The following is a 22934-nucleotide window of genomic DNA, read 5'->3' as shown; positions in this document are numbered from 1 at the left end:
TGTAACCATCATTTCTAACATTCGTAAATACAGTTTCATAGCCATTTCTCACTTGCATGTTTAGGTAGTTCTGACATAGATGCTTGGGTGTTAGTAAAGACACATTGTTTCTGAGTGTGCATGCTGTGTGTTTTTACAGGTCCGTCTCACCCATGAAATTAAACACAAGAATATTGTAACTTTTCATGAATGGTATGAGACCAGCAACCACCTCTGGCTGGTGGTGGAGCTCTGCACAGGTGAGAATGTGTGGGCAGCACAGAGAGACATAGTGGTGGCGGACCTGTGGCACACATGCCACAGTGGCACAAAGTGCCCCCCGTAGGCCCACAAGCCCAGTGCCCCAGCAGCTGAGCCTCGGGTGACAGCTGTTTGTTCTGAACGAAAACCTCAGTGTTCAGGTTTAGTTATTGCAGCACTTTGGGATAAATAAGTGGGATTTGGGTTGCAATGTGGGTTCTCAGTCTCTAAAAGATTTACTATCACTGGTAAACTTTAATTTTTTTTTTTGCAGCTGTAAATAGTATTGATATTATTCACTATGTTGACTTCAAAATCTGTTGCTTGATAGGTATTGGAGAAAGGTAAAATAGGATGTTTTGTAAAAGGAAGAATTATATAAAATTCTACTTGGAGTGAACTTTGGTATGTTATTAAAACACATAATAATTTAGGAAATAGTGTAATTAATTTGTCAAATAAGTTTCCCCATAAATAAAAAGAAACATCTCAGGCTAACTGGCTGTTATTCAGCTAGTGAATTTATAAAATGGTCTTTGTTTCTGTATAGGTATTTGTGCTCTATGAAAGCCTCACATGTGAAAGAACAAAGATGAACAACACACGCCACTACCTTGCAGTGTGGGGGGACAGGTCACAGCTGTTGCTGGGTGCAGTTTTTTAGGACTGCATGCAGGGGGAAAGGTGACCAAAGCCCTAGATAATATCTGGGCTTTCATTCTCAACATCTTCCAGACTTAACAGAGAAAATCCTTGTAATGAGCATCATCCTTGGTATATTTCTGTTTATACGTTGAGCATAATGAAGGGTCCTAATCTAGGGGTGTGCTTGATTATTTGCTATATGTATTTCACCTGTTGGGGTTCAAAATGCTCAAACCTAAATGATAAGAAGTCGTTTGGCTTCCTGACTGGTTTGCACCCCGTCTTTGGAATCAGTGAGAGGGGAGCAGGTCCGGGTCCCCCTTGCAGACCCAGGACCCTGGTTGGACTTGTGGATAGCTATGGTTTCTGATGCCGGCCAGGTGGGGTAGCATGAAGCTCAGTTATGCCTGTGTTTGGACGATCCCTCGCCCATTAGAGTGGACAGAACCCTAAGTACTTCTTGCTTCCACCATCGAAGTTCTGACTGGACGTTCACAAGCCAGCTCAGACTAGGCTGAGCCTGTCACCCTGACCTCTTCTGCCCTTCTGGCCCCCGTGGTGGAGCTGAGCCTGCCTATGGCCTTTCTGCCCCCGGATGAATGAGGGCTGGGTGGTCTCCTATGTGGGAGCTGTCTCCTTCGCAGTGTGACCTGGTCCCGTGCTGGTCTGAGCACCGTGAGTGAAGTATGCAATTTGGGCAGAACACAGCCCTGACAGCTGCAGTGCCTCACTTCCTGGGGGACCCGGAGTGATTGACCCCTCCTCCTGCTTGCCCAGTACCCTCTTCTGGGTGGAGTGGGCACTGGCTGTGTCCCAGCCCCCTGTGCCTGCTCTTGAGTTTCCTGTGCCATGCTGTCGGGCTTGTGTGAGCCAGCGTCAGCTCTCAGCTGTGACACGGGTGAGTTCAAGTGTATGATCTTAATCAATTCTTTGCAGGTGGTTCTCTAGAGACAGTGATTGCCCAGGATGAAAACCTCCCAGAAGATGTTGTGAGAGAATTCGGAATGGACCTGGTCTCTGGGTTGTGTCATCTTCACAAACTTGGTGTTCTCTTTTGCGATGTTTCTCCTGGGAAGGTAATGCATGGGTCATGGCTCCTCTAACTGTTGGTCTCAGAGGTGTGTGTGTGTGTGTGTGTGTGTGTGTGTGTGTATGTTAATGCCAAGTGAGTACTCTGCCCCTGAGCTGCACCCCAGGCCCAGTTGGTTTTAAATGAAGGGGTGTACATAGCGCTGTGCCACATTGCAGCGGCCTTTGCTGTGACTAGGGAGCCAAGTCCCTCTTCTCCTTAGTGGGCCAAGGGTTGCTTTTCCGACAGTGCAGTGTCAGTGATGAACTCTGCAGTCTGCAGGACTCTGGCTCTTGTCTCATGTGCACGCTTGTGAGTCCTGTTTCAGTTTGCACATGGTGTTCTCGGTGATGTGTGTGTGATTCTTGCCGCTTCAAATCAGCAGTGTTTTGGTGAGGCTGATGACCCTGGCCCAGTGTGCATCTGCATGTGTGCAGTGAAGCCTGCTTGTGTGAACCTGAAACGTGAAGTTCTTACAAGTTTTGAAGGCCCAGACTGACCGTTGCTTTCTGTTTGGCCATGGTGCAACTTCACAGCTGTGGGAAAGCAGCCATGGCTGATGTTTGGCTCATGCTGTAGTCTGCTGGTGGCTATAAAGTTGCTCGTGGGCTTTGTCAACTGCTGTGATTTCACTAGCTAGAGAGCTGGGACCCCTGCTGTGGAACAAGTGTGGCAGAGGGTGGGCCGCATTGCCTTCTCCTGTACCGGCGCCTGTGGTGTAAGTGCTGCTGGTGGCTGGTGTTATGCACAGTGGGTTGAGCGATCAGGATAGAGACTGTCGGGCTCTCGAGGTCCTCACAGCTGCGATGCTGCCCAGGGCTCATGGGAAATGTAGACTTGTTGCAGCGGAAGCTTGCAGGGGACGAGTTCCCATCACCTCTGCAGGGGATTCCGATGCTCGGAGTCAGCAGACTCCCTTACCATGTGCTGGTGCCTGGAAGGTGAGGGTTAGTGTCACACACAGAAGCGCCCTCCTGACCCATCGAGACGCCGTAGTTGTGTGCTTCTGGCACATTCTGGCAGCCAGCGGGCGACTCCTGATCATAAACAGTGCTGGCAGTCTTGGCCTGTGTCACATGCCGGTCATGGTTGTGAGCCTCTTGCCTGTGTGACCTCGGCCCCTGCTGAGGAGTTAACGTAGTGCTTTCCCCATTTTTATAATTGTTAGGAAGGGTCTAAGGGGAGGAACTCACCATCGTCTCCAAGGCCCGGTGTTGAGCAGCCAGGCTGTGCTGCCCTCAGGACAGCTGTGTTGTCCTTGTGGACAGGCGCTGGCCTGATGGCTGGGTCTCAGTCCGTGCTGGGCTGCTCCTGAGGGTGTCGTGTGCAGATCTTGCCGCCCCAGTCAGCCCGAGGTGTTGAGGATGGTGTCGGGTTTGCCTCCAGCCTTCCCTGGTGGTGGTTGTGCCTCGTGGCTGAGGAATGCGAAATGAGAGGCACACAGTCAGTGCAGGCGTGCTGTCTCAGATCTGTCTGAGCTACCTTGGCGGAGTCTGAGCTACCTGTGGCCGAGTCCGGATGTGGAGTCAGAGCTCCTCGGGGGCTGAGGGCTGCACTCTCTCTCCTGAGCCCTGAGGTTTCCCCTGTGCTGTCTGGGATTGGGTAGTTGTTAATTCTGTTATTGCAATGTAATTTTTCATTTGCCTTTTTTTGTTTTTGAGGCAGGTCTTGCTATGTAGTGCAGACTGGCCTTGAGCTTACTATGTAGCCCAGGCTGGTCTGAGACTCATGGCGAACCTCATGCCTCAGCCTCCCGAGGGCTGGGATTGCAGGTGTGTGCTGCCATGTCCGGCTCACTTGCTTCTCCTCCTCCAGAGGCCTTTAAGGGATTTGTGAGAGGAGGTGGCAGATGTGTGAACTAAACCAAACTTGTCTCTGAGACTTTTGTGTCTGAATCTTAACAGATACTCTTGGAAGGGCCGGGGACACTGAAGTTTAGCAATTTTTGCCTGGCGAGAGTGGAAGGTGAGAATCTGGAGGAGTTCTTCACTTTGGTGGTGGAAGAGGAAGGAGGTGGCGACAGCGGGGAAAGCGTAATGAACATGAAAAACAGAGTCAAAGGTACGTGGACCAGGGAGCTCGGGTCACTGTCCCTCACCTGTCAGAGATGATGCTGACCATCTGCTTTTTTTCCCTGATACTGTGCCGAAAGTCACAGTGGCCAGGAGTCGGCACAGGCATACTGCTGGCCATGGGAAGCCTCTGCCACAGTCTGTCCTGCCCTTTGCTCATTATTGCCAGACACACTCAGGGAAGCTGCCTGGTACTTACGGAGCAGTGGTGGTGAACCTGTGGCACAACGTGTACCGCAGTGGGTTCTTGGTTATCACTGCAAGCTCTGAACCGGTTGCTGCCGTGGCTTGGTAGTGTTGGTTGAGCGCCCCTGATGGGGATCTCCTGCTCGCAGGGCGGGTTCAGAGGCGCCCTCTTGTGGGTGGTTTGGGTGTGAGTTGGAGCTGGGACGTGAATGTAAACTGTAAAGGTAGGAACAGTACCTTTCTGAGGAGGGTTCCTCTGGGTTGTTCCTCAGGCCTTTGATGGAAGTGGTAAAGATCCTTCCTCCTTGAGTTCCCTGAATTGGTCTCTGAGTCCCTGGACTGTTGAAGCCCTAGGACACCTAGCAAAGCTGGGAGCAGCTGTGGAAAGGGCACTGCTAGCGAGGGCAGCACCCTTGGGTGGAGTTTTATTGGACCAGATACCTAGGAACTCTTTCTGATTCTGTGTGCCAATCTACCCCTGAGCTTACCAGGCAGTCGTATGATTGTTTTGGTGTTTGTCTTTCCCTGTGTGACTGGAAATGGAAGGGCTTCATGTTCCTTTGTCCATTAGAGCCTGTGTGCGCTACTTCCACATTCATTTACTGATTCAGCTGTTGGGTTCTGGGAACTTGGCTGAGAGCAGGCAGGCAGGACTCCCACCCTCCCTGAGCTTGGGTTCCCAGAGGGGAGGAGAGACCAGCTCTCCCCTTCAGCACCCATTGCTGGGGCCGCTGTGAAGGGATGGGCAGAAGCCTGGGCGTCACAGGGGCCTGCAGCTCCTCGAGCAGCCAGCTAGACCTCTACTGTGTGTGCTGAGCGCGTGTCTGTAGGAGGCATGTGGGCTGCCGGTCCGGCTGTCACAGGCCCTGGAGGTGTGGTTTGCGGAGAGGTTCACTGTGCAGTTCTGTTTCCTGACGACCAGGCCTGCTCACTTTGTGGAGCAAGTGATCTCACTGGGCCGTGGGGAGTTTTCAGGCAGATGGGAAGAAGAACCCTGATTTCTGTGGGGCATTACAGCTGCCTAGGTGCCCCCACGGGTCTCCCATCTGTATCTGAAATGTGCGGTTTCCACATCAGGTGAAGCCCTGGGTGAAATGTACATGATGCAAGTGTGTGCTGCCCGTGGCGCACGTCCTGCTGGCCCGGCGGGGTGTGTGTCGGCATGGCCTAGCCCCTGTCACAGGTAGTACCATTGAGAAGCGAGAAGGGTGACGTGCTGTATTCCTTCCCCGGGTTTTCAGGGTACCCTTTTGTACCTGGCCTATGAGAGGCTGCAGAACCGGACTCACTTTTGGGGGACTTGATGTTAGAGTCATAGATAAATCTTTGGCGTTAAGCCAGTGGGATTTAAAGGTTGTCATTGCTGCTTAACTTGGCCCATTTTAATTGTAACAGCTTAATGAGAGTTCTTTTCATTTGAATTTTTTTTTTATCGGTACTAGACATCAAACTCATGACTGCGTGCTTGCAAGGTAGGCGCTTATGCCGCTGAGCTAAATCCCCAGCCCCTTTCATTTGAATATTTTAATTGTGAATTGAATTTATATTTTAATTGTTAGTTGAATTTATGTTTTTAAATACATCTGCATGACTGAATGTGTCACACTGTTCACTAAAGTAGATTTTCAAAATCTGTATTCATGTATGTATAGCCTTTGTAAGATGTACTCTTAAAATCAGAAAACATGTAAAAGTATGAAATGCTTGTGTCTTAGTTTCTTTTCTCGTTGCTGAGATGAAATGCCTGACACCCACTTTAAAGAAGAGTTTATTGTAGCTCACAGTTTGTAGTGGGTTCAGTCCATAGTTGGCTGGTTCCAAGGCAGGGTGTCATGGCAGTGGGGCATCACAGAGGAGAAGCAGTCCATAGCAGGGCAGGCAGGAGGCAGCGAGCAGGGAGCCTTCTGGACTTCTGTGCCATCCAGGCTGTAAGTGTATGGGATGGTGTCACCTACACCCAGGATGGACCTCCTCATTATCCAGACCCAGAACTGCTGCACCAATCAACCTACTTTAGTACCACACACCCTTAATCCTACATTACATACCCTAGATCCAGCCAGCTCCAAAAAGCCCCCACCTGTGAGGTAAGGCTTTGGGAGGACATTAGATACAACCCATAGCAGCATGTGAGGTTTTACCCACATGTACATTTTCCTCCAGCCTTTGTTTACCTCCCCAGGCCTTTTCCCAATAGGTCTGTGGAGTATGATACAGATGCCTAACAATTGTTCTTTGCACTTTAACTTTAGGGTCTCCTGTTTATATGGCACCAGAAATCATGAGGGGTGCGGACTTCTCCATTACCACTGACCTCTGGTCATTGGGCTGCCTGCTGTACGAAATGTTTTCAGGTGATTACTTTCTGCTTCAGTGTAAGAGCAGAGCTAGCTGAAACAGAGAATAATGTCAAAAAAGTTTACTCCTATAGTTTACAAATATTTAACTTATGTCAAAAATCTAATTTTATTAAGTTTTCATATATACCAGTGTTGGCTAAATTGCTTGATGTGGAAGTACGTGCAGATCTTCAAGAAGTTTGTGACAGTACATACTTTTTCATGATACCTGAAATTTTGAAATGTGTCTAATTATTAAAAACTGTTATTAATAGAAATTCTTGGGACTGGGGATTTAGCTCAGTGGCATAAGCGCCTGCCATGCAAGTGCACAGTTGTGAGTTTGATCTCCGGTTTTAAAAAAAAAAAGAAAAGAAAATTCTTCAAGCGCTCATCATGTCTGAATTATTTGAATATGCCAAGTAGCCCATGAAGCCTTGGATTATGGCAGGGGTCATGTGCAGTGAGTGAGTTTGTGTGTCAGTTAGGGTAAGAGATTTTGAAATAGAGAAATACAAAAGAAAAATATAGTCTGTACCTGGTGTATCTATTACGTATTCAATAATCAGTGACTGCTTTTTCCTGAAAAATTCTGAAATGTCTGTAGCTAAGTTCAGAAGTACTGGTGGCAGTACACTAATTTTGCAGGTCAATGTGATTTCAGGAAAACCTCCATTCTTCTCCGAAAATGTTCCAGAGCTAGTTGAAAAGATTTTACACGAAGATCTGTTGCCACCTGTTCCAAGAGGTGAGCATTCTTGTGATGAGTTCACGAACATCCTGCACGGAGTGTGAGACTGTGCTTGGCTCGAGGTCTGTTCTAGGATTCGTAGCCTCTAAATGTTCTGTTTTAGGGTTAGTCCCAAGTTGATGGTTTTTCTGATACTGAAATTGAAAGCAAAGTACTTATGTTTCCTTTCACTTAAAAACATGAATTAATTTGTGCTTCTGTATCACCAGAGGCCTGGTTTAGAGGTGTAGAAAGATCAAACCTATATATATTTATGTTTTTTAATTTACCATTTCCCTAATTTGTGTTCATACTATGTGTGGTTATTTCTGTGTGGTGTTTCAGGAGGAGCAAATGAGGTCTTTCTCAATGCTCATTTTGATGAAGCAGAATGCTACCCTGACACATCTTCTAAAAACCTTTAAATTAGACATAGTCATCCTATTTTAATCATAAAAATCATGGTTCACATAACAATCCACCTTTGACAATGATTTTAAGGCAAGAAAAGGAAAAATGACATGAATGTAGGTTAACATTTTGCTCTACATTATTGGGAAGTTAGGACCTCTAGATGAAAATAAAATTGTACAAAAAGTTATGCTTGCTGTGTTTGAAAGAAGAAATTTTAAGAAGTAGTGAATGGAAGATTCATGCAGACTGTTTTCAGTGTTTTTAGATTGTCCACGGTGATGAAAGCCTCGGTACTTTGAAAATCTGTTTCTTAAAAAGAAGCTGAATCTTTTGCTTTCTGTGCTGTGTGAACTCTGCTGAGTTGAAGGCTGTTCTGTAGAGAGGAAACTTGAAGTTGAAGGTGGTGAGGCCCAGTTGCTGTCTGAGTCACAGCCCCACTGCCGTCATTTCCTGGGTACCCTGCTGTCCTCCAGCTGCACCCGCAGCTGTGCACGTCCCCTGGGCTCCCTCAAATCCTGGTGTTTGCGGCCTTATCTCTGTGGGCTGATGAACTGGCCATGGTACTTAATCCAGCCTAAAAAGACACAGCATCCTGAGGTCAAGGGAGGCAGTAGTTGTGAAGTTCAGGGTTTATTATTTCCCTGTTAAAAATCTTCAGAGTAAGAGGGAAATCGCAAGAAATCTTCTGGGGTGGTGTAAAAGCAGAGTTGGCTGCACATGGTGGTGCACAGCTGTGATCTCAGCACTCTGGGAGGCCGAGGCAGGAGGAGTACAAGTTCAAACCTACCCTGGCCAATTTAGCTAGACCCTGTCTCAAAAAAAAGAGAATAATAATAAAGCAGGGGGCTGCAGATGTGGCTCAGGACGAAGGCCCTGTGTTCAGTTCCCAGTGCCACAAAGAAAAAACGAAATGTTGGGGTTACCCAGAGAACAAGGCATAGCCAGTTGTTGAAGGCAAGGAGTGAGCAGGCTGGAGCGATCCTCGCGGGTGTCAGGAGGAAGAAGTGGAGAGTTTAGTTTTTCTAAGCCGTCCATAGGACTCCCCAGTGTCCCTGCTTGGGCGCCTCACAAACAGTTGTGCCTTTGTTCCCGGAGTCTGAGCTAGTTCCCAGCGTCAGGGCTCACAGGCGGCTTGCTGCCTTAGCACTGAGGGGGCTGTTAGAGTGGTGTTTACCATCTATCTTCTTTTTTCTTGGGAATTCATTCACATGTAGACTCTTCACGTCCGGAAGCATCTTCAGATTTCGTTAATTTGGTTGATGGCTTGCTTCAGAAAGATCCGCGGAGGAGGTACGGGCCAGGCCCCTTCCCGTGCCAGCCTACCCTGGAGTCCTGTTCCCTTGGTCCCTTTCGTTTTGAAGCAGCATCTTGTTGCTAAGTTCCCACGTTGCTCAGGCTGGGGTGGGATTTGTAATACTGCCTCAGCCTCCCAGAGTGCTGGAAAATCTGAGCAGTTTTCTTGTCTTTGGCCTCACTGTGATGATGGTGATGTCCTAAATCATACAATGGGCTGCTGTTCATCCCCGAGTATCCTGGGGTCCTCTGGGGTGGATCCGGGGTGAGGGTTGTAATGCTCCATTTCTGTTAAGGCTAACGTGGAGCGGCGTGCTGCAGCACCCTTTCTGGAAGGGCGCCTTCACCAGGAACGCCAAGGAGCTGGGCGTGGAGGATCCCCCCATCAGGTGTGCAGGCTGCCTCATACCTAGGTGTGGTTCTCGCACTCTCGTGCTGTTATCTTTGAGTACCGTGGCGTCGCTAGCCTGAATTTCTGTGCATCAAAGCACAGAATATAGCGCTGCTCCAGTTAGAGTTAAGGAGCTCAGTGTTGGCTTTGCTCACCTGAGCAGCTGTCCTGTCAGCCAGCCACCTGGCCAGTGGTCCTTGGTGCCTTCAGGTGCAGCTGCTGGCAGCCTCCCAGGTGCTGGTGTTATTTTCCCCATCAGGCCAGTGGCCTGGTGACTCGCACTGGCTCAGGGCCTCCTTTAGAAACGTCACAAGCCAGTCTCCTTGGCCACGTTTCTCCTTCCTGGTGTTGTAAGTGAGGGAAAGGTGAAAGTGGCTGCTGTCTTCCCAGGTCTTGAGACACCAATGCCTGGGCCTCTTGCCTGGCACTGGGCCTGGGGCTCTGTGGTAAGGCTGGGGGGTAAGGCTGCAAGGCCCGCTTAGCCATCCTGCCCGGCGGGCTTCGGTTTTAGTGTGAAGTCGTCTTGGCCCAGTGCACTGAGCGAGGTGGATACGGCTGAATAGGGCTGGAGGGAGGGAGAAGGAGAGAGAAGAGCCGGTCCAGGGGTTCACCTCATGTTCTGGGGTCCCATCTCTTGGGTCGGAGAATGAATTCCTGATGATGGGTACTGCTTTTCCAATTCCATAATTTGCCAAGTGTCGTGTGTGGTTTAGTTGCCTTTTCAACCTGTCACTGAGCTCCATAGTGGCTCTGGGTGTGCCGGCTCTCTCCCGTGCAGCAGCAGAAGCATCATGGAAGGTTCCAGGCCCCAGGACAACAAGGAGCCCTTGCAGCACCGTCCAGGTGGCCGCAGCATGGGGCCCAGGATACCACAGCGATCCAGCCCCACGCCCAAGCTCGGTGAGTGGCAGGGGCTGCTGTGGGTGGCATCCAGCCTGGCCTGCCTCGAAAGTGGGCTTTCCTCGCCAATCTGTTTCTACGCGTGAGGCTCCGCGTGTTTGTCCCTTCATGGATGATGGGTTCCTTCCGTTTCAGAAAATCCAGCTGATTTGCGGCCCAAGAGCTCTGCTGGGGGTCAGCTGAACGAGTCTCTGTTTCTGCTCAGGTACGGGTCCACGTCTGGGACGGGGCGGGAAGCAACGGGAGGGAAAAGCTAAGTCCTCTTCAGCCACCTGCTGTCCTGGGGTGCTGGAGCAGGAGGGCGGGGCCTTGACACATTCCCTCTGTTGTCAACATTACAGCTATGGGGCTGGGAATTTAGGTCAGTGGCTTAAGTGCCTGCTTGGCAAACGCAGGGTTGTGAGTTCAATCCCCAGGACCAAAGAAAAAAAACCAAACCAAAAACTCGCCCTAAATCACAGCTATGTGCTGGCCAGGGGACTCTAGAGTCTGCTGTGCATTTAAAAATTACTTATTTTCCCCTACTTGTAAGGGTTGAATCCTTTTCATTTTGTACTTTAACTTTAAATAGAAACGAAAATTTCAGGACTCTCATGTCACCACTAGTGTGGGTTACATGGCTACTTGGTTAGTGAAGGAACAAAATAACAAGTAAGTGAAAGGTGAAGATACTAATCTTAGAGAATTGAGAGTAATGATTAGAAAGACGTAATGATTTAACAAGACGTATGACGATGATGATCATGGTTTTGGTGGTGTGGGGCTTTGAGGCACATCCCCAGTCCTTTTTATTTTTTATTTTTATTTTTATTTTATTTTATTTTTTGTCTTTTTAAGAACTCAATGGGAGGCCAAGGAGTAGTGTAAAGATCCACAGATTATAGCAGACATTTATATGTGCAGGAGGAATTACTAAAAACATATACAGATTATAATTTGTCAAAAATAGGCATGAAGGTAATTTCCTATTTCATATGTAACCTGTTTTCCATCCTATGTATTTTATATGTATTATACTAATCGTGCCTATACCCAAAGACACTTTAAAACAATAAATCAGTGTATTAAGATTTCTAGTTAAAAAAGAGAATATATGTCATATATATGTCATAGAAGACTGAATAAAAGAAATAATAAATGAGTCAGGAAGTTATTTCAAAAGCAGTTCCAGAAATTATGGTGCTATCTAAACACACAAATTAGAGCTGAAACTTCCCTGTGCGATGAGGCCATATGTGATGATCCCATTCTGCCATGTTTCTCAGTACGTGTTTTTCAGAGCTAGTGTGCAGAGGATAGAGTTTCTGAAATCCAAGTAATGTCGTGTGGTCACTTCCCAGTTCTCGTCCTACACCACGGACCAGCACTGCTGTGGGACTGAGCTCTGGACAGGACAAGACCCCGACTTCACTGCAGAAGACCTCTCCCTCGGCCAAGGTGGGTGGCCATGGAATTGTTTTTTCTATGTGAGATATAGAGGCTCACCCAGATCATTGCAAGTTGAGCTATGGACTGTGTTCTCAATTGCAAGATTTACGGTACAGGTGTCTTCTCTGGTCATGGTTGCACTCCTAGTGAGGACCGTAAACGAGATCCCTTGTGGTCACCTCAAAGTTTTTTTATTAACAACTTCCTTGAGATATAATTGACAGAAGCTGTAGTCCACCCATGTGAGGTGTGCCATGGGGCCTTTGCTCTATTCAGAGACACACAACCATTCACCCCACGCAAGGGAGGCACCTTGGTCCTGGGCGTCACCCCATTGCCGGTTCTTTCCACCCTTGCCAGAGCAGCCAGCAGTCTACTTGCCTGTTCTAGACAGTTTGGACAGGTGGAACCACCGAGTGTGTAGTCTTCTTCTGTTACTGGCTTTGTGATTTAACAGTGTTTTGAGGTTCACCCCAGTTGCAGCATGTGTCATCAGTACTGCGTTCTGTTCCTTCATATTCCCAAATAATACTTTATCATGTGCATCTTTTCTGCATTCATTCATCAACTGACAGATGTTGGGGTGTGCCTGCCATTTAGCTGTGTAAAAATGCTGTTGTGGACAGCTGTGTGCACATTTGTGTGAGGCCTGTTTTTACTTCTGTGGGGTGTGTGTTCTTAGGGGCGCCCTTGCTGGGTCAGGTCGTGCTGACTTGTTACTTCGTGAGGACCTGCAGATCGTGCCTCAGTACCGCTGCTCCATTTGCATTCTCACCAGTGGAGTTCAGGGTGCTGGTTAATTTATCCTCACCAACAGCTGTCGTTTGTCTTTTTCTGATACATCACGGTACACACATGACTGTCTTACTGGGCCGCTTGGACCCCAGTAGTACAAATAGACCTGATCACTTTTATTGATCTTTTTACTATAATAAAAGCCTGGATAGGACAGTCATGTGTGACCGCTGGCACTCAAGCCATGTAGCCGCAGGACACGAGTTCCAGCCATGTTGTGACTGTCGTGACTGTGTTAAACTGCAGTACACAGGCACCACGGTGTGGGTCAGTGCTAGAGCTCTTACTCAGTGCATCCAAGGCCTGGCTTCCAGCCCTAGCACCACACCCCAAAAGTTGTGGCAAAATATATGCAGTGACACCACAGTTCGTGAACTGAATTTGCTCCATGATTCTGGGAATGAGGGCTGCATTTGTGTTCAGGCTGGAAAGGGGCTTGGTTGCGTTCGTCACCATTCATCAGAGTTTGCAAACAGAAACAAAACTTTGCTAGATGCTTCTGTCTGTGAGTTAGACTGTTTAAAAACAACAGCATTGGTGAGCTGAGGTACCACGGTGTTACATGCAATTTACTGCCATAGCCGTTTCCAGGGCACAGCTCAGTGGCAGTGAGCACAGTAGTGTCATGCCACCGTCACAACCACCACTCCAGGGCTCCTTTGGCATCCTAGGTGAGACCACATGGAGTCTGCAGGCTTCTGTCCTCAGATCCAGCAGTGCTGGGGCCATGTGCTCTGCAGTCATTCTTCCTAAGGCTGAGTGTCCCTTACCTGTCCCTTGCTGATGGGTGCTCTGCTTGTTTCCTCTTTCCACCTGTTGGGATTGGTGCGGCATTGTCTCACTTCCTGACAGGAGCCGTTGTCATGGCACCGCAGTCCATCTTTTCAGTGGTTTGATTTGCTGTCTGCTGATAACTGTGATGCAGAGAATCTAATGGGATCCCTGGCCATTTGTCTCTGTTAGAGAAATGTCTGTTCAAATCCTGTGTGATGGATGGGTTCTTATCTTCTTGTTACTGAGTGGTAGAGGTTTTTATCTGTTCTCGAGAGATGGTTTTTTTCTTGCTTTTGAGATAAGGTCTTAGTAGGTAGTACAGACTGGCCTTGAACTCACAGCAATCTTTCTGTCTCAGCCTCCAAGGTACTAGGGTTACAGCTGTGTACCACCACGCCCAGTCCTCTAGAAAGATGATTTGTAAACATTTTTTCCTTTTCTGTGGTTGTCTTTTGACTTTCTCTTCTCTTCTTGTTTCATGGAGGTGGGCATTGAGTGCCAACCTTGGGTGTGCCAGGCAAGTGCTGCCACCCTGAGGAGCCTCTCCTGCTCCTTGGCCTTGTCTTTTGTGATGAGCTCTTTTGAAGCACAAGCCTTGCTTTTGTTGTAGTCCAGGTTATCTTTTTTTGTGTGTTTGTTCTTCAGGTACCCGCTGTAAGACCACAAGGGCTTATGTAAGGGGTTCCCTGCAGCAGTTTTGTAGTTTGCGTTCTCACTTTAGGCCTTGGTCCATTTGAATTCATGTTAGTCTGTGGTGTGTGGTGGGGGTCAGCTTCGTTGTCTTACATGTGGTTCTCCAGTTTGTGCCATACTGCTCTGGGAGAACTGTTCTTTCCCTGTTGTGTTGTCTCACCTCTCTTGTGAGAAATCAGTGGGTTGTAAATGTGTGGGTTTCTTTCTGGGCTTGGTTCTTGTGATAGATTGACAACTGGTGGTCAGCTTGTGACACCCAGATAGACTGAATCAGCATGGTTCTGGGTGTGCAGGGCCCACCAACAACATGAAAAGGACAACTGAGAGGAAGAGGTTGTGTTGGTGGTTCTCCTGTTGCTGTTGGTTCTCCTGGAGGAACCTGTCGAGCTTCTTTCCCGATATGAACTTGGCTGTTCTCATAGTAAGACAACCTCAGGACCACATTTGCTGCACTGTGGGGGAGCTCTGGTCCATACTTGAGCATCACTTCTTGCCTCTGGAGGGGAAGATTGTGCTGTTCAATCTCTAGGAGAAGCTTGTAATGCTGGCTTCCTATGTGAACTTGGCTCTTCTCATTGTTGGAGGAACTCAGACCCTCACTGTCACAGAGGTTGGCTGTGGTATTTTTGTGGGAACTCTGGTTCTTATTTTAAGCGTTGCTTCCTTGCTCCAGATCCCTCAGTCTGCTGGCATGGATCCTTCACCCCACTGGTGCAGACTTGCTAGCTTCCACCACTGACATTTGCGCCTTCCCATCACAAATCCGTGAAACAGACTTGCATGAGTCACTGTCATAGGCTCAAGGTCTTCAGCTGGACTCATGCAGGACATTGCTGTTGGATCCAGGCCTTCAGCTGGATTCTGTGGGTCTTTCGTATGTGAACAGATTTTCTGCACTTTTTTGTGTTTGTCTCTGGGTGACTATTATAATTCTATACATTACATGTCATATATTAAATTGTTTTCCTTGCAAACTCCGCCCATAACAGTTCTGTTGGTAGATCTTCTCTCCTTGTGATACTAGTGTGCTCCCGTGACTACTATAGCTCTTATAAAGCTTTTGTAACTTTGAAATTGCAGTGTGATTCCTCCAACTTCATTCTTTCTTAAGGTTGTTTTGGCTTTTCAAGGTCCCTTGCATTTCCACGTGTATCTTAGGATTAACCTGTGATTTTCTGCAAAGAACCTGGCTGGGTTGCATGTTGACTGCATGGTATCCATAGACCAGTTTGGGGGAGTGTGGCTATTTAATGGTATTAAGTTCTTTTTCATGAACAGTGGATGTCTTTATTTAGCTTTCCTTTAATTTCTTTCAATCATAGTTGTTTTAAATACAAAAATATTTCTGATTAATGTAGTTCCAAGTTATCTTTATTATACTTAGTGTTTGAGAGAGGTAATAGTTTTTACATTTTTTATTGTTGTTGTTTTTTATTACTGTTAATAACAGTAGTTATTACATTTTTTTTTTGTACTGAATATCAAACTCATGACCTCATGCTTGCCAGGCAGGTGCTTACGCCACTGAGATAAATCCCTGGCCAAGTTATTACATTTGTTAAATGTAATGTGAATGTGTATTTGAAATTTCTGCATGGAAATTTAGTGTAAAAGGGTTATAATAATTTCTCTGCTAATGATGTTTTGATTGTATAGAAAATAGAGAATCAGGGGCTGGGGATTTAGCTCAGTGGCATAAGCACCTGCCTGGCAAGCAGACAATCATGAGTTCAATCCCCGGTACTGATAAAAAAGAAAAAGACAAAAAAAAAAAAAAAAAAAAAAAAAAACCAAACAAAAAAAACAAAATAGAGAATCAGTGAAAAAACCATTCTGAAATGCAGTAGATGTTGAAGTTGTTCCAGCAGGTGGTTATTGTAGAGCATGGTAAGTATAAGTTTTATTGAAAGGGCTTGAACAATAATTATAGGAGTGTGGTAAGGTATTTATGTCGTGTACCTTTAAAATGGTACTTACATTGAGTTAAATATTACTTGCCACTTAACTATTCTTTCTTATTGCTGAGACCAGAATACCCAAAACCTAAAGTTAAAGGAGGAAAGGTTCATTTAGTTCACAATTTGTCGAGGTTTCAGTCCATAATTGGCTGGCTCTAAGGCAGACTGGCTTGGCATTGGGGCATCACAGTGAGGAAAAGACAGTTCGTAGTGGGGAAGGTGGAAGGCAGGTGGTAGCGAAAGCAGTGGCCAGCACACAATGGCGGGGCCCTCTTCCTGTCCCTTATATTCCACCCTGAGGTGGGCAGCATCCATCCAGTCCTTGCCATCATCAACACTCGGAGCTGTGCCAGGCCAATCAGTGGACCAGTGTGATAATCACGTGTCTGAATCCCAGCAACCCACGCTCAGACTCAGCCACCTCTGAAAAGCCCCAGCTGTGACTGCCTGAGGCTTTGGGAAGACATCTAGACACGGCCATCACACTATCCAAAGCCAAAGCTGGTTATTATACTTTGATATTTGTACTTTTGGTTTGATATGTAAGGTTTGTTTTCAAACAGGAACAAGTTTTAATTCTTTTGCATTTGATTTTGATCTCTTATCAGATCATATGGCCTTGGGTCATACGATTTTCATACAGTTTTGGATCACATATTGTGGCTGCTGTCTAGCACCCTTTACCCTAAGGCTGGGAGGACTGGAAAACAGCTCTACAATGCTCGTATTTCTGAGTATTGTATCTGTTCATCTTTTACTACTGTACATGGGATATTAAATTGTGATAATTCATTATTAATGCATCTGCTCAGGTTTACCATAGGAACTTTATACATAGACATTTTCTGATTGGCCTCCCTTCCTAATTCTTGTATTTTTCTAGTAATTCTTCAGTTGATTAATTGTGGTTTTCTAGCTAGGTGAGAGCACCTGCGTGTAGTTTGGCCACCTTTCTTTCAGAGAGTGCTCTTGCTTTTCTCTGTGGACCGATCTTCCTCCCTGTTAAGGCAGGTGTGTCCCTCTTAGCTGTGCCAGTCGCTTGTCCCCCTACTGCTCCCGCCCTGGGACTGGTCTCCACCAGCCTGCTGCCTCTCCATCCCACAGCTCCCAGCAGTCCATTGTCTGCAGAGGCCAGTGTGACTTTTTAAAGATCTTCATTGATGCCATCTGTCCACTCTTATCTATGCTGGATGTTGTTTCAAATGCTGTGCACTTATTCTTCAAATCTTGAAAAGTTGCTGTTAACTTTTATTATGATGAAGAAAACAATCTTTCAATTTCTTAAGGTCTCATAATTCACAAGTAACCATGTCAGGGTACTGGTCTTTCTGTCTTGAAAGTCCATGTTCTTAAACTTAGGATTTTCTCCCCCCTCAACATCTTTTCCTATTCTTTGTGCATTTTCATTCTTTTGTCTACATTGCCAGGGCCTGTCTCAGATTCTAGAACTTTTATTAGCTAACTTCTCTGATCCTGGATCCATATCCCTTTGAGAGCTTTTCCTCATTCTTTTCTTCACTGACTTGGTTTTCTCTTTTATTAAGGTCTTTAATCCTTATTTAAATTTCAGTTTATAATGTGTAGATCTTCTTTTTTTCCCCCAATGTGAACTACTTGGGCTGAGAATTAGGAAAAAAAATTCTAGCCAAGTAGAGCTTGCGCATGCACACACACACACACACACACACACACACACACACACGCTCACACGCAAAAGTCTCAGAGTTAACTGATGGTGATGTCTAGTTATCCACTGTCCTTATGTACCAACTCCAGTTTAATAAATGTGCTGATGTTTAACATTTTGGTAGCAGGTCAGTACTTAAGCACAAACATTTTTATTTTGTAATTTAAATTTCTTTGGATTGAACACATGATCATGTACTTGCCAGGCAGGCACTTATGCCGCTGAGCTAAATCCCTGGCTCCTTTAATTTCATATTGAATTGTCACTACGGCAGAAATGATGGTAGTGCCCACTGGCTGGACCACTTTTGGGAGTATCAGGCTTGGGAGGTCTGCTTTCTGGTCCTCTCAGTGTTAGTGGTAAGGGATGCTTGACATGAGCCAGGCAAGCCAGTTACTTCCCAGAGCTGTGCTTTTTCCATCTGTAGAATGAAAATGAGGACACATTGTGTTCAGGATCTTGGTGAGGATTGCTGGAGGCGGTGACAAGCGTTTTGTATAACAGTGAAAGCACATGGATACACAGACCTGTCATGGTAGTGTCCTCCTCAGCATCTTACTCATTCCGTCTTTGCAGTCACGGAAACAAAGTATAATTTCTGTTCCTGTTTCAGATCACCAGTGTGTACCTGAGCCAGGAAGCACTGGAGACCCAGATGAAGGCGCTGATCTACACAGACTCAGACTTGGTTGTCACCCCGGTCATCGACAACCCCAAGGTGCAGTGGTTTGGGGGCCATGGAGGCTGAGCCTCAGACCTCATGAGAGGGTCCTGTTGTTGTTTTGAAAAAGTCTTTTTTTGTACTAATTCATGGCTGCTTCCTCTTGTCTCACTGTGGAATATTATTTTGGTTTGGGCTGAATGGATTCTTGGATACATTTCATTCTTGGGTTTATTTCTCAGCATTTCATAAACATTATCTTGCCTTTTTTAAAAAAATAATGAATTAAGATAATTCTTAGGAATTCAGATGTGTTGGGCCGGGGGTTTAGCTCAGTGGTGTAAGTACCTGCTTGGCAAATGCGAGGCCGTGAGGTTGATCCCTGGTACAAAAAAAAAAAAAAGCAGAAGTCTGGCAGAGTAACTGTGTATTATGCTGTATTTGATGGATCATAAATGTCTTAGTCATTTTTTTTGTTGCCGAGACATAATATCTGACACTTAAAGGAGGGAAGGTTTGCTTTAGTCACGTTTTAGTCTAAGGTTGGCTGGGTCTGAAGAAGCAGCAACATAGCAGAGAGGCACAGTAAGGAAAAGCTGCCCACATCACAGCAGTCAGGATGCAGAGAGTGAAGGGAGAAACACCCTACCAGGGCCCAGGCAGGGGCCAGACCCCACCTCCTCATGTTGTGTTCAACTGTAGCTCTGTGTGATTCAGTCGTCTTCCAAAAGCCCTGCTTATGAGCACATGAGGCTCTTGGGGGCCATCTAGATATTAACACTCCGCCTTGGCTCTGAAGGCTTATGTACATCTCTCTATGCAAAAGGCATTTAGTCCATCTCTGAAAGTTGCCAAAGTCCAAGAGTTTCAACATTGCTGATATCTAAAGTCTAAAGTCTCCTCAGACCTAAGGCAAACTCTTAGCTGTGATCCTGTGAAAATCAAAAAGAAAGTTAAACACTACCTACATATGCTGGCACAGGACAAACACTTCCATTCTAAAAGAGAGGAATATGGATATGGAAAGACTGGACCAAAGTGATGCTAAAACCCAGCAGGGCTAACATTAAATTCTGTAATTCTTTGTTTAGCACCCCAGGCGCATTGTGAGATGTGAACTCCAAGTGGCTTGGGCAGCTGTCATGGCTTCTCTCTTAGAGTGGTTTTACTTACTGCCTGCTGCTTCCTACCCTGCCCTCTCAGTTCCTGCATTTTGGGTTCATTCTCACAGCTTCCCACACTTTCCTCTTAGGGATACACACTGCCTGGTCTTCTGAGATCTGGGCGGAAGCCTCCCTGACCCCTCAACTCTTGCATTCTGCGTGCCCCTGAAACCAGCACCATGTGGATGATGCCCTGCTGTGTCGCAAGCTTGAGTAGTAGCCAGGCTGCCTTGCGTCCTGGCTGCAGTGACCTCTTGAGTTCCTGGCTAGCTGAGCATTGTGAACAGAATTCTGGGAAATATTTCCCAGCAGGCCAGTCTTGAGCTCAGGTGCCTTGGAGCTGTTTTCTCAAAGTAAAATCTTTTACTTTTGTGCCTTTAAGCCTGTGAAGGGTGGGATTTTGCTGATTCTTCACATGCCCTCAAGGCATTTTTCTATTATCCTGATACTTTGGTACTTCAGCCTCCCAAATCTAGGGATCATGCACCACCATGCCTGGACACTTGGCTTTTTAAAATTTTACTTTTGGTACCAGCAATCAAACTCAGGACCTTGTGATTGTCAGGCAGGAACTTAAGCTGTCCCAGCTATATCCCCAGCCCTTGGCTTCTTTTTAATGCTAATCTTTAAAGCAACCAGGCTCTCTTATGCTCTACCTTTACAACCCATTTCTTTCTAGCAGAGTTGAAAATTTTATAAATGGTTTATTTGCTCTTGTTTCTCACTGTAACTCTGACTGAAAGCAGTGAGTGGTGCCTCTCTCACAGCTTCAACATTGGGCTGCCTTGAAATTCCCCCTGCCAGATCAGTTGGTCCACTGTCCTCAATCTCAGAACATGAGCACAGTGTAAACAGGTTTTTTGCTAGTGCACAATTGATAGGCCCTAGCATCCAGCTGCCAGCAGAATCCTTGTTCCCAACTGAAGTCTCCTGAGCCTGGTCTTTGTCATCTGCAGCTCTGTTAGCATGCTGGTGATCTGAACTTTGCTCAGAACCTCCCATCCAGCTCAGCTTACAGCATTCTAGGGCTTTTCAGACCTTTCCAAACTCCTTCGAAGAAGGAGCCCACAGGCTGCTGAGCCACATGTCAAGTAGCAGCACAGCAGTGACCCCACTTCTTGGTGCTGACACCTGTGTTTGTCAGTATCTTGTTTCTGAGACACAATACCCAACACCCCCAATTTAAAGGAGGAGGGGGTGGCTCTGGCTTATTCTGTCATGTTTCAGTCCATGGTTGGCTGGCTTCAAAGAAGAAACAGTAACAGAGGGACAGGGTGGAGGAAAAGAGGGCTAGGTGCTGGCGGTCAGGAAGCAGAGAGAAAAGGAGGCACTGGGGAAGGAGATGCCCCCTACCAGGCCATGCCCCCCCCCACCTCTGATTCATCCTCTGATTCATTCATCTCCCACAAGCCCTGCTCCTGAGCATGTGAGGCTGCAGATAGAAACGGTGAATTCTAATGCATTTTGCATTCTGCACAGCCAGATACTATTCCTTGATATGCATACACCATGTTTTCTTTATCTGTTCATCTGTTGATGGGCATCTAGGCTGTTTTTAGAGCTCAGTTAGTACGAATTGTGCTGCTGTAAATGTTAAAAAGCTTTTACACTGTGAAGGAAATGATCAGCTGAGTGAAAAGACAATTCACAGAATGGGCAAGAAATTTTACCTGTTACTCTTTTGATAGAGAACTAATATCTTGAATACATAGACAACTTGATAGAAATTATTTTCAAAAATACATACTCTGTATTTAAGTATTTCACTCTGAAGTAGCATTGTTGAATTCTTTTCCTTTTCTGATGACAGTGTTCTTTTTTGCAATGTGATTCAAGGCACAGTTTTGGAAACATGTCCATCTTGAAAGGTAACTCACAAGTTCATTTTGTTTTTGAACTACAGATAATGAAGCAACCACCCATGAAATTTGATTCAAAAATACTGCATCTGCCAGCACATTCAGGTAGGGTCATAAAGGGCTCGTTCAGTGTGCACGTCTTGGTTTGTGGATACAAATGCAGAGTTTATTTGCAAATGGCAGAGTTGTGTAGGATAGTGAAGTTCCTGTTTTATGCCTCATGGTTGCACTCTTAGGGCAGTGCTATGTAAATCACAAGCCTTGTAACCCACCTTGGCCTTGCCTGCTGAACCCCGAGTCCCTATCCCCTGTGGCCTGTAGAGGGAGGTTCTGGGAGCTGGATGAGTCCCCCATAAATAGGAAGAGGGTCTTTTCCCACCCTCCCCTGTGGCACCAGCTGAGTACTACCAGGGACAGTGCTGGTATGGTGCCCAGGGCTGGGGACTGCAGTATAGGGCAGCTGAGTGCCACCCGGGCTGGACAGTCCACTCTTGAGGGGGTGGTGTTTGAACAGGTGTCTGTGGCTGCACCCACCCTCCACTCATCTAAACAGAAGCAGTTATAGGATCATCATGTGTCACTGCAGCTGACGGACACCTTTCTGCAGTGAACATCAGAACCTTTTGCACATCTTGTGTTGATTTGTTTAGCTGAATGTGTTATATTTTAATTTGGGAAGATAGATTTGTGGAAAATGCTTCCTTGTGGCTAGAGTAGAATCTTTGATATAAAGTAAATTTGTAATAAGATCTATTCAAATTTAAATGAATCAGCTAATGGATTATATAAGTCCACATAATTACTGATAGAAAACAAAAGAAACTACATAGATCAAAATGAAGCAAAATACTAGTAGTGTGTTCAGTGTCAAGAAAATTGTTTATGGAAACCTAGAGGATTATTATCAAGAAATTTTATCTTCTTTCATTTCTTTGTCTTTTGAGTTGTTTAGGGAGTTATTTTTACAATTTATGTTTTCCTTAACTACAGTTTTGTTTAGCTGTGCATTTAGGTATAGTGTGGGTTGTAGCACAATTGTCCAGTTGTGTGCTCTTTTTCTTTTGAGCAGTTTTCTGTTGAATTAGTTAACAAGTATCCCTGGGTGGATAGAGATGAGGAGTATAGAAGGGCAATTAAATGTTGTATTACCTTTCTTAGGAGTGATTGTTCATTGACAGTGTTGGGAATTGGACCCAGGATCTTTGTACTTGGCTTTATCCCAGGCCCTCTAAAATTTTTTGATTTTTTTATTTTGTCTTTTAGAGACAGAGTTTTGCTCTATGGTTCAGGCTGGCTTTGAACTCACTTTGTAGCCCAGGCTGGCCTTGAACTTGCAGTGATCTCCCTGCCTCAGCCTCTCAAATGCTGGGATTACATATTTGCACCACTATGCCCGGCTAAAATTTATTTAAGACCAGTCTCACTAGGTCCCTAAGTTGCCCGGCTGGCTTGTAGTTGCAATCCCCTTGCCTCTGCCTCCCAGAATGCTGGTGTGCACTGCCATTCCTGGCTGTGATTTTGACAGTGGTGGTGTTAGAATTTCCTTTGCCCTCATTTGACTGCCAACTATTCTGCCTTGGACTTCTCACACAAGATTTTAGCTATCTTCTTTCTCATCATGCATACCCTCACTGCTT

General features: G+C 46.2%; 1 protein-coding gene across 8 annotated transcripts in view; it reads left to right on the top strand.

Annotated features, from left to right (window-relative positions):
• Positions 1–22934, top strand: part of Ulk4 (unc-51 like kinase 4) — a 330250-nt gene that overhangs the window by 5910 nt on the left and 301406 nt on the right. For 6 of the 8 annotated variants that reach the window (XM_063260958.1, XM_063260954.1, XM_063260956.1 and 3 more), the window contains exons 3-14: positions 140–239; positions 1822–1961; positions 3859–4015; positions 6465–6566; positions 7216–7299; positions 8910–8985; positions 9285–9401; positions 10158–10279; positions 10415–10484; positions 11620–11716; positions 18228–18332; positions 21342–21402. In XM_063260958.1, the coding sequence (XP_063117028.1) occupies positions 140–239; positions 1822–1961; positions 3859–4015; positions 6465–6566; positions 7216–7299; positions 8910–8985; positions 9285–9401; positions 10158–10279; positions 10415–10484; positions 11620–11716; positions 18228–18332; positions 21342–21402 (1231 nt within the window). The remainder of the gene's footprint in view (positions 1–139; positions 240–1821; positions 1962–3858; positions 4016–6464; positions 6567–7215; positions 7300–8909; positions 8986–9284; positions 9402–10157; positions 10280–10414; positions 10485–11619; positions 11717–18227; positions 18333–21341; positions 21403–22934) is intronic. The other 2 variants (XM_063260957.1, XM_013160183.3) reach the window with 2 other exon arrangements.

The sequence above is a fragment of the Cavia porcellus genome, unplaced genomic scaffold, assembly GCF_034190915.1.
Source record: "Cavia porcellus strain 051 isolate PalLab524CR breed Dunkin Hartley unplaced genomic scaffold, mCavPor4.1 scaffold_14, whole genome shotgun sequence".
In the NCBI taxonomy this organism is placed as follows: Eukaryota; Metazoa; Chordata; class Mammalia; order Rodentia; family Caviidae; genus Cavia; species Cavia porcellus.
The sequence above is the reverse complement of the archived record's forward strand: the minus strand, read 5'-3'. Positions and strand labels throughout refer to the sequence as shown.